The 12,289-nt window shown below is 42.1% G+C and overlaps 1 protein-coding gene across 1 annotated transcript in view; it reads right to left on the reverse strand.

The window, feature by feature from the left end:
• Window positions 1-12,289, reverse strand: part of LOC130358800 (uridylate-specific endoribonuclease D-like) — a gene marked incomplete at its 5' end in the record, with an annotated part of 166,308 nt that overhangs the window by 9,842 nt on the left and 144,177 nt on the right. The window contains one exon of the mRNA XM_056562609.1: window positions 4,301-4,466. Coding sequence (XP_056418584.1) covers window positions 4,301-4,466 — 166 coding nt within the window. The remainder of the gene's footprint in view (window positions 1-4,300; window positions 4,467-12,289) is intronic.

Consider the following 12,289-nt stretch of genomic DNA (forward strand, 5'->3'; position numbering starts at 1 on the left):
AAGGTCTGCAAGGTCCTAGAGCCAACTGATTCAGTCAGCGCTGGCAGTAATCAGAATTTCTGGATGGATTTTGTCTGGCCAGAAGTGTGAACCTGGCCTTAGAGAAGAATTAAGCAAACGTGCTATAAAAGATTACTTCCCAACAGTGCAAAAAGGGTGGAGTTTAATCAACCCACATACAGAAAAAGGTGTTTCTACTCCAGCTATTTTGAGGGTGTTTCCTGTAGGCCCCTGTCCTTGTTAACAGTTGCTAAGCATGTATAAGGGTATGTTCACACTACAGAGTGAGAACGGAATCTTCGCTTGCTGAAATCAGACGGAGATCCAGACTGGCAGCCGGCGGAGGTGGATGGACCGCGCAGCACTGCGTCGTCACCATTGACGGCTATGCAGTGCTCGCGGACTTCCGCGCAAAGAATGAACATGTTCTTTCTTTGCACTGAACAATTTCAGCGGCGGAGGTGTCCGCCGCTGAAATTCCGCAGTGTGAGCGGGTCTCGAGGAGACCCATTCACACTAATGTTAAGTTCACACTGCAGAATTCCGCTCGCGGTCGGACCCCCTCGATCAGAAACTTATAAGTGTCTAAGACTGCAGCACTCCTTTAAAAATCCTGACCCATTATTATTATCCTTACTTTCTTGGTCATGATTTCGCTCAGAAATCTTTATCTGTGTCAGCTCTAATTCAGTTTTTTTGTTTTTGTTTAGTTTTTTATTGTTTTTTAAATAATGGGCAAAGTCCTAACCTAAATATCATGTGTTAACATCGAAACATAGCCTTATGCAAAAAAAAAAAAAAAAAAAAACTGCTGAAAATACATATCCTCATACTATGGTGATGGTGAGTGTGCATGATTTATAAAACAAAAAAAACCTGGAGAACTTCTACAAACACGGTATCAAGACGCATCTAGAGTGGTAAGTAGAGATATTGCAACCCACACTCACTGCTACACTAAGGTACTTCCCATTAGTTAGTAAATACAAATTAAATGCACAGAAGTCAAAACACTATGGGGGAGATTTATCAAAACCTGTGCAAAGGAAAAGTTGCCCACTTGCCCATAGTAGCCAATCAGATCGCTTCTTTCATTTTTCAGAGGCAACTGGTCAACTTTTCATCTGGACAGGTTTTGATAAATCTCCCCCTATATCTACAATAATAAAAAGTGTTCTATGGTTAAAGGGGTACTCCAGTGGAAACCAATTTTTTCTTTTTTTTTAATCAATTGGTGCCAGAAAGTTAAACAGATTTGTAAATCACTTCTATTTAACATTTTTTACCTTTCCAGTACTTATCAGCTGCTGTATACTACAGAGGAAGTTCTTTTCTTTTTGAATTTTTATTTTTTGATTTCAAAAAGTTTATTAACAAAAATAAAAAACAATACAAAAACAAACAGCATCCGCCAAAAACAGGGCAATAAGTATACATACAGCATGAGTGATCATTAGAAAAGGGTGCACCATGTACGGACACAATATACGAAAAATAACTGTTCTAAGCAGGGCAGCAAGAAAGAACAGACCTCTGTCTGCATAGGGCATAAATTGTACATAAAAGGCACTTAGCGAGGTCAATAGTGCTGAGTCCAGCGTATAAACTGCCTAACCAAAATACATAGATAACAGCATAAAAAAGGGGTAGGCAAACAACACAAGAACTACAGGACACATAAGGGAAACAGTGAGGGTGAATTTCTTTTTTTGTCTGACCACAGTGCTCTCTGCTGACACCTCTGTCCAGAGCAGAATAGGTTTGCTATGGGGGTTTTCTCCTACTATGTACAGTTCCTGAAATGGACAGAGGTGTCAGCAGAAAGCACTGTGGTTAAACAGAAAAGAAATTCAAAAAGAAAAGAACTTCCTCTGGAGCATACAACAACTGATAAGTACTGGAAGGATTAAGATTTTTAAATAGAAGTCATTTACAAATCTGTTTACATTTCTGGCACCAGTTGATTAAAAAACAAAAAAAAATTCATCGGAGTACCCCTTTAACAAGAAGAAAGAACTTTCTATGACAGCTGAAGTAGCAGGCACTCAGGGAAACAAAATACATCTTTATAAATGACCACAAGAGGACAGCAGAACAGCACAGACAAACACTGAAAGGCTGCATGAGCTGCTGGACTGTGGTAGACATGTACGGTCGCCTTCACATCAGTGTTACGGAGTTCCGTTTGGAAGCTTTACAGACGCTGATGATGGGGTGGACAGAGTGTCACAACAGACACCAACAGATCCTTGCAGGACATTGAATGGGGACCTTTGAGTTTCTGTTAGATGTCCATTTTTTTTTTTTTGCAGGATTTTAGAGGAGAAAAAAAAACTAACATCAGTAAACGGAGCTCCCCAACATTAATGTGAACATAGCCTTACATGTTCTTTACAGGAAGAACAGCAGTCCAGCTCATGTATCAATGTACCATAGAATGAACAATGTTGTAAACCAGGTTTTTAGCATATTACAATGAAGGTGAACTACAGTTTAGAAATCAAGCATTCCCTAGACATGGGGAGAATTTATCAAGCTAGAATGCATAGTATCAGGCATCCTAAATTCGCAAATTTGTGAGCAAACCCACTCATGTGTTCCAAATGGCTTAACTCAAATGGGGCCACCCACATGCGCCAAATTTACTATATATTATACCTGCAAACAGACGTAAAATGTGGCTGAAACTTACACTAGTAACAAAGTGCCGTCCATTACTGAGGCTGCTGGGTGGCGGCCTGGCATGCGCCTTTCAAACAATCCACATGGGTGGGCTTTTACATAAGACACCCCCAGTGTACCACATGATGTATTTTAAAATGTTTATACTTGTCAGGTACTATTGCCTGTGTGTTATTTGCATAATAATCTATTTCTGTTATTTTTGAGTGAACAGAGTTCTTTGGCATACCATGGGGGGAGATTTATCAAAGCCTGTGTAGAGGATACCCCTTTAGACTTTTTGTAAGACTATCTCTGGTTTTCCAGTACATTACAACAATAACACTGCCATAAATAAAATATCCAGACAAAGCCGATACTATACTATACTGTGTGGTGTCTAGTATGGGTCCCGTGAGAACTGTACATGACAAAACTTGTGGTCTGAAATGCCAGTGAGGGAGAAATTCAGCAGCGATATCTTAGCGGAAATGTTCAGAGAGGGTTCTGCAATGCTCTGTGTGTCAGGTTTACCGAACCCTCTCTGGAAATTTTCTCTAAAATATCGCTCCTGAATATCTGCCTTTTAGACATTCCCGACCACATGTCCTTAAAGGGGTACTCTGGTCGAAAACTTTTTTTTTTAAATGAATTGGTGACAGAAAGTTAAACAGATTTGTAAATTACTTCTTTCAAAAATCTTTATCCTTCCAGTACTTATTAGCAGCTGTATGCTACAGAGGAAATTCTTTGAATTTTGAATTTCTTTTTTGTCTTGTCCACAGTGCTCTCTGCTGACACTTCTGTCCATGCCAGGAACTTTCCAGAGCAGGAGAGGTTTGCTATGAGGATTTTCTCCTGCTCTGGACAGTTTTTGATACGGACAGAGGTGTCAGCAGAGAGCACTGTGGACAAGACAAATAAGAAATTCAAAAAGCAAATAATTTCTTCTGTAGCATACAGTTGCTAAAAAGTACTGGAAGGGTAAAGATTTTTTAATAGAAGTAATTTACAAATCTGTTTAACTTTCTGGCACCAGTTGATTTAAAAAAAAAATGTTTTCCACCGGAGTACCCCTTTAAATATCAATAACTATGATTTTGTTTTTGGGAATTCAAGAAGGCTGCACCGAAACACACTTTGGGGGGTGTCATCCTCTTACTCTCCCACACTCTGTGTCCATTTCTTCTCTGGTTTGTATCTTGCTGTTTACCACATGGTTTGATGCCCATGACTACCACACGGTCGATTATTACTTATGTATAATCTCTCCAGGGCAAAATCCCTATTATGTAATATACATATTTATTTGTGGTGTTGGGGTGGGTAGGGGATGCTGCCTTCGATTTTTCTGTAGTATGACCTTCTTTATTTCTGATATTTAAAAAAATATATTTTTAATTATTAATATGTCATGTTTTTTTTTTTTAAGGTGTCTGTTTTAAGTGGTATTTCAGAATTTGAGAATTAATAGAGAACCCCTGACATAACCCGGTCACTGTCAATAACATTGGTACTTAAACTAGTAAATATTTCTCAAAGTCTTTAGTTTTTTTGATAATTTTACATTGATATGATAAATTACAAATTAAACTAATATTTGTGAATGCTGAAAAAACTGAAACCATCTTCATCTTACTTTTGGCTGGCAAAGTCTGTTCCTGAGCTGGTCTGGGTACTGGATGCCTTGTACTGCACATTCAATGTTATGTCACTGCTCACAGCTCTGTTTGCATCTCCGGAAAATAACTGCTCAGACAGACTTACAATCTCGGCATTAGTGGCAGAAGCAAAAGTCTGTTGTCCTGAGTTAAAAAGTAAAAAAACAAAAAGGTAATGATATAAGGAATCAATAAAAACAAACATTGAATAAGTCTATAGAACTAGTAAGTGCTACACAACAAGGTTCATGTCATAAGAATTCGAATTAACAAAATTGAAACTTAAAGGATAACTCCGGGATGTACAATTTATCCCTTATCCTAAGGATAGGGGATAAGTGTTAGATTGCGGGGGGTCAGACCGCTGGGGCCCCCGGCGATCTCCCGAACGGAGCCCTGGCTCCCTGCATCAAACGAGTGTTTTCAACCACAGCACGAAGCTGCGTCCGACATGCACCCTCCATGCAGTTCTACGGCAGAGCCGGAGATTGCCAAATGCAGCGCTCCGGCTCTGCCATAGATCTGCATGGAGGGGGCATGTTGGCCGCCGCTTTCGGCGCTGGTTAAAAATGCCCGTTCCATGCAGGGAGCCGGGGCTCCGTTTGGGAGATGGGGGGGGGGCTCCAGCTGTCGGACCCCCCGCGATCTAACCCTTATCCCCTATATAGGAAAGGGGATTGATTGTACATGCTGGAGGTATGCTTTAAAGGTTTACTTCATTTTTGGGGCTGATCGTCTGGAGTATTAGTCAGTTTAGATGTGTTTTCCCATATGAAAACTCTATAAAGAAATAAAAACTGCAGATTTTGGCTCAGTTATTTTCTTCTTGTTGGCTGTGTTCGCACAAAGTCATTATTTGGTCAGTTTTTTTAGGTAAAACAAAGAGGGATCCAAAACACAGAAAAGTGCATTCACACCACGTTTTTGCAATACAGTTCCCATATCAGGTTTTTGATGAAAAACGGATTTCCTCAAAACTGTGCCAAACTATATCAAAACATGTATAAATTTTAACCTGTATATGGTTTGAAAAATGATGTCCGGTTGCATCCATCCTTTAAGAAAAAAACGTATACGTTTTTTAACTTTTCACTCCATTATGAATAAAGTTTTACTTGTTTAATTGAAATTCCAAGAAAAAAAACTATGCAAAGTCAAAAACCGTATGGTGCAAACTGGATGAAACCGTACGCCCATACAGTTCTGTACGGTTCCCACTGATTCCCATGTTTAAAAAAAAAACGTATACGGTTTCAATACGGGTTTTTCACCCGGACCAAAAACTGTGGTAGCTACGGACTAAACTGTACAAGACGCAATACGGATGCAACCGGATGCATCATTTGGCATACAGCTTTCAATGGAGAGTCAATGCATACGGTTTTCAATACAGTTCCGTACGGTTTTCAAATTGAAAACGTATATGGGGACTGTATTGCAAAAATGTGGTGTGAATGAACCCTTTACTCACCTTCCTCCATTCCCTTTGGTCACGTCACATTCCAAAATTTTTTTATAAGATGTGATTAAAAAGTCATACCCAAAGTGGTACCAATAAAACTACAAATCACGACACAAAAAAATCAGCCCTCATACAGCCCGTATACGGAAAAATGAGAAAGTTATAGGGGTTAGAATAGGGCAATTTTAAACATACTTATTTTGTAAACAAAACATGAGTGTTCATTTACTCATATTGTCCCACAGAGTAAAAAGGGTACAGCATAAGAATAAGACCCTTCAAAAGATGCAAAATTGTGTTTTTCTTTTAGAGTTCCCCAGAATATTGGTTGTTGTCATACATTTTTTTTTTATTAAAATAAGTGATGTAGTTACAATCGGCCATGCAAAAAACAAGCCCTCATATGGGTCTAAAGATATAAAAAAAAAAAAAAAGAGTTATGCCCTTTAGAAATTAAGGAGGCAAAAACAAAAATGCCAAAATGAAATTGTCTGTGTCCTTAAGGGGTTAAATCAAGTTATTATGTTAACCATATTTTTTTAAGAAACATAGCCTTACACATAATAAAGGAATGTCTAGATTCCATGCAATTGTATCCACCACAAAACTGGGAGCTAAACTAGATATGTACAGGCTTTTTTCCTCTAGATATAATCGGGGATGGTTTTGCCTACTATCAGAGATCTTATATAAAAATTAATATTAAGCTTCATTTACTAATAAGTACACAGCCTACTAGCAGGTAAATATAACACTAGACAATATAGATACAGCATAGTACAATACAGTACAATATTGTTTATTTCATTAAGTTACTATATTTAAAATAAAATAAAAGGTCACTCTACACTGGAATATCCTTTTATGACATAAGAAATATTGGAAGAATTCTTACGTGGTTCTGGTAGGCTAGCTCCATAGATCACACATGGAAGGAGCAACAGAAGAACAACTGTGTGCTTCATGGTGAAGTACAGTGTAGTCCGGGTCCTGCACTCTTCACCGTACCTACAGGTGGTTTTTATAGGCATGCACCTGAGTGACCTCCCGGGGCCCGCCCGACATACACACAGGGATAACCTTGTAAGTCTCACAGACTCTTCAGGAATTGTGCAACATCAAGGAACTAGATGAACTTTAGATGATATCATTTCATGCAGTGTTCTACATGATGTACATACTGAAGTGGGATATTATAAGTAGTTTGTTATATGGATATTACTATGGAAGTGATACATACATACCCTGCTGCAAAGTAAATACAGCTTTAGACGCCATGTAAACTGCCACCTATCACACCATGTTATTTTATGGAGAGAGAAATGCTGTATTTGTGATACAGAGTTCAATGTAAACACAGTATGCAGTGAGCTCCAAAGCTCCTTCTAGTGGTGACTGCAGGAAACCTGAATTTTATAATTTAACTAAGGGACAAAATATGTTGGTGTAATATGCACCAAATTTATTAGGAGGTGTCTTTGCGCTACCAGTTTACCAGTATAAAATGTAGTAAATGTATCGGGAAACTGGAGGCCATGCCCCTCCCATTACGCCTCATGAACTTTTTTCAGAAAAGGACAAGTGGTGCATAGTATAAAAGAGTTGCACATGCTTGCGCAAACTGAGGCTTGCAGTAAAATTTCACCTTTTGCACAACAGAAAACTGGCGTAAATGTCTTTACAGGGAGTCTTGCGATCTTTATTGAGAAAAACCCCATCGGCCTTTTTTTTTTAGAAATGAATCAGCACGGATTTCTGAAGCAGCATCGACTAAAAGAAAATAATGGTTTTCAAGGGTTAACATTCACTCACAATACATAATACAAACATTGGCCAAACGTTTAATACGTTTAATAATACACAAATGTATCAAGCCTTTAAAGGGATATTCCGCTGCTCAGCGTTTGGAACAAATTGGAGCCGCTGGAGCCGGCGCCGGGAGCTTGTGACGGCATAGCCCTGCCCCTCATTACATCACACCCCACCCCCTCAATGCAAGTCTATGGGACAGCAGTCACGCCCCCTCCCATAGACATGCATTGAGGGGTGGGGCATGATATCCTGACGGGGTGGGGCTCTGATGTCACGAGCTCCCGGCGCCGACTCCAGCGTTCGGAACAGTTTGTTACAAACGCTGAGCAGCAGAGTACCCTTTTAAGTTTGTTCAGTTTCGCTATAATAGTTCTGAATTTGGTCTGTAGCAGTGTTTCCCAACTGTGTATCCGACTGTTTCAAACCTACAACTCCCAGCATGCAAATGCACCAGAATTTTTGCACAATCTTCTTCAAAAACAGCACACATGACTTTGAACCACATTTAATAGTAGATGAGTTTTACATAATTTTTTTGACCCTTTTCTGCCTGGTCTTACAAAGGGGGGGGGGGGGGGTTGGCATTATCAGGAAATGAGGCACATGTTTCTGGTGGGAAGTCCACCAACTACAAGTTGGTATAAACTCAAACCAAACAGCCTATAGATTTACCAATCAGCTGAGACAATTTGACATATCTGGCACATTAAATAAAATCTGTCTAAGTTTGGACTGTGAAAAGAATGAGATAGTTTGAGCAAATCTAGGCTACACAGCTTGCTGCACGTGGGAATGCATAGCCACAGACTGGCCAGAGTGCTTAAGCGATGCAAGAGAATTATTATTTGGGCAAAGTTGCAGTTTTCCAAAATTGTAGAATGTTTAAACTCAGTGGCACTTGTAAATGTATCCAAACACATCAGTGTACATACCTATTTTTAGGTCCCATTTGTTATTCTATAAGATAAGTGTCACAGGCACCTGTATTCCTTCTGAATATTCATACAGAATGTAAAGAATACCCAAATATTTGCAGTCTACAATAGGGAAAATAAAAATGACATAAGACGAAAGTGATACAATATGGAAGGCCTTATACCTATTATATAGACACCTCCATAAAGGTTTTGTATAGAATATGTATTACTTCTTATTGCATACAGCAAAAGATCTACTCAAAGTTGTAATGCATCATGCAATATATTTCATATGTCATGGATGGGACTGAATTCTGTATGATTGGCTCTAAACATTGGATGTCTATATAGCGAAATCTAAATAAATAAAAGGGGTAGCCTCTGCATATATAGTAATGGTATATCACTATTATATGCCATCACCATTATACCAGTGTTGGCAGTGTACTATAGCACAGTTGTGGTATCTAAAAGGTCCCTTGTTCCCTTGACGGTATGCATGCAGGTCAGAAATGTAACACTAAATGGGTCATACTAATATATTGCTTATTATAGACTGAAATAACCAAATTTTTAGAGGAAGGTTTGCTCTCTCCTCACCCAACCTATGGTCATACTCTCGATTAAAAAAAGTCCAATAAGATACACATCTAAAAGCAGTGCTGGCACTGTCCCACTGATACTTTAATTTATAGAGTTTTTTTTTTTAGAATTCCAGGATTAAAGTAGGGTCATACTTCATGAAAGCCGAAGATTATTGTGCAACATTCCAAATTTTTTTGCAAAATACTACGAAAACCACAAACTTTTCAGTAAAAATAAGGCTTGCGGAAAAATGTGAGACTTCTTTTATATGACAGTTATCTGGTGTAAAGATTTGACCATTCACAGTTCTCGGCGGGGTTTTTAAACTTGTACTCACGATTCATTCCCCTGACCCCCTCTCCGCATCTCCAGTCCCCGCTGCCCATACCAATGCCTGCTCCGCATCTACTAGCACGATCACAGCGCACAACGGGGACATTTCACTCCATTCCAGGCTGCTCATCCCCGTCGGGTATGAGTGAAGACAGCGGGAAATGTGCAAGCAGGTGACAAGCTTCCATGGCTTGCTTGTCACCTGCCTACACATCTCCCACCAGTCCGCCGTTGCATGACCACAAATCCCAGCATGCCCTTACAGTAAGAACATGCTGGGAGTTGTAGTCGTGTGGCGCAGGTGGGTGGGTGGCAGATGTGCAAGAGGGTGACAAGCCTCCCTGGCTTGCTTGTTACCCGCCTGCACATCTGCCATTACACCATGCCGCATGACTACAACTCCCAATATGCCCTTACAGTGAGGACATTCTGGGTGTTGTAGTTGTACGGTGTGGGTTGGTGGGAGATGTGCAGGCTTTCCTTAGCTGTTCCTAAACTACAACTCCTATCACAAGGGGGGTGCCAGGGGCGGACTGACACACCGCCGCCACTACTGAGGATCTGGGACTCGTCCCAGATCCCCAGCAGACAGCGGTGCCTTCTCCTGTATGCGCGATAGACGCACATACAGGAGAAGGTGTCTTCTCTGTGTTAGTCGCATCTGCAGCTACACAGAGGAGAAGTGACCTCCGCCCCCACGCAGCACGCAGTACAGGCGCTGGTGACGTCACTCATCCGGCACCTGTACTGTGGAGGGGAGAAGACGCGGGCCCCTGCTGAGGAGATCGCTGCGTGGGATATCAGGTGAGCATCCTTTTTTATTTTATTTTTAACCCTGCATATACCTATGGGGAGGGGAGGGGGGTGTAGGTCTGCATATACCTATGAGGAAGGGAGGGGGTGTAGGTCTGCATATACCTATGGGGAGGGGAGGGGGGTGTAGGTCTTCATATACCTATGGGGAGGGGTGGGAGGGGGGGGTGTAGGTCTGCATATACCTATGGGGAAGGGAGGGGGGTGTAGGTCTGCATATACCTATGGGGAGGGGAGGGGGGTGTAGGTCTGCATATACCTATGGGGAGGGGGGGAGTGTAGGTTTGCATATACCTATGGGGAGGGGAGGGGGGGTGTAGGTCTGCATATACCTATGGGGAGGGGAGGGGGGTGTAGGTCTGCATATACCTATGGGGAAGGGAGGGAGGGGGGTGTAGGTCTGCATATACCTATGGGGAAGGGAGGGGGTTAGTAGGTCTGCATATACTTATCGGGAGGGGAGGGGGGACTGTAGGTCTGCATATACCTATGGGGAGGGGAGGGGGGTGTAGGTCTGCATATACCTATGGGGAGGGGAGGGGGTGTAGGTCTGCATATACCTATGGGGAAGGTAGGGAGGGGGGTGTTGGTCTGCATATACCTATGGGGAAGGGAGGGAGGGGGGTGTATGTCTGCATATACCTATGGGGAAGGGATGGAGGGGGGGTAGATCTGCATATACCTAGGCGGAAGGTAGGGAGGGGGGGTGTAGGTCTGCATATACCTATGGGGAAGGGAGGGAGGGGGTGTAGATCTGCATATACCTGGGCGGAAGGTAGGGAGGGGGGGTGTAGGTCTGCATATACCTATGGAGAAGGGAGGGAGGGGGGTGTAGGTCTGCCTATACCTATGGGGAAGGGAGGGAGGGGGGTGTAGCTCTGCATATACCTATGGGAAAGAGGGGGGGTTAACTCTGCATATTGCTATGGGAAAGAGGGGGGGTGTAACTTTGCATATTCCTATGTGAAAGAGGGGGGGTGTAACCGCATATTCCCATGGGAAAGAGGGGGGGGGTGTAACTCTGCATATGTCTATGGGAAAGAGGGCATACATACACCTGCCACTGCCCCCTATATCATACATTACATACACACATCACACATACACAGACACCATACACACATCATATACACATGGCACATACACCATACATATGCACACATCATACATACACCTGCCGCTGCCCCCTATATCATACATTACATACTCACATCACACATACACAGACACCATACACACACACATCATATATACACATGACACATACACATTATACATACACACATCATACACACATCATATATACACAGACATCATACACACATCATATATACACAGACATCATACACACATCATATATACACAGACATCATGCACACATCATATATACACAGACATCATACACACATCATATATACGCAGACATCAAACACACATCACACATACACAGACACCATACACACATCATATATAGACATGACACATACACCATACACACATTATACATACACCTGCCGCTGATACACCCCACATCACACATACACGGACACCATACACATATACACTTAATATATACACATGACACATACACCATACATATGCACACATCATACATACACCTGCCGCTGATACACCTCCCCTAATCATACATTACATACATATACAACCACCCTTCCCGCCGCCTGCATGCTCGGCCTCCTCACCTGAGCCGGTGTGAGGTGAAATCCCCAGCCCGTGCAGTGCAGTCTCCTTCACACACGTCCTCTCCCCTCCCCCCGCTTTGTATTTTCCCCCATGAATACTTGAAACCTCCCCGTGATAAATGAGGTCCTGTGTAGACAGAGCAGGGGGAAGGGAGAGGCTGTGTGTTGGGGAGGGAGGAGCTGCGTACGTCCTCATTCTCCCCCTGTCTTCTTGTATTATGCAGAGCTGCGCTCTCCATCCTCCGGGAGGGGGGATGAGGGGGCGTGGCTTAATCATCTCCTGCAGACGTGCGGACCTCGGGCTCTGCCCTCGCTCCTGAGATCCCCTCACACCAGCTGGGG

Source organism: Hyla sarda, chromosome 2, assembly GCF_029499605.1.
Source record: "Hyla sarda isolate aHylSar1 chromosome 2, aHylSar1.hap1, whole genome shotgun sequence".
In the NCBI taxonomy this organism is placed as follows: domain Eukaryota; kingdom Metazoa; phylum Chordata; class Amphibia; order Anura; family Hylidae; genus Hyla; species Hyla sarda.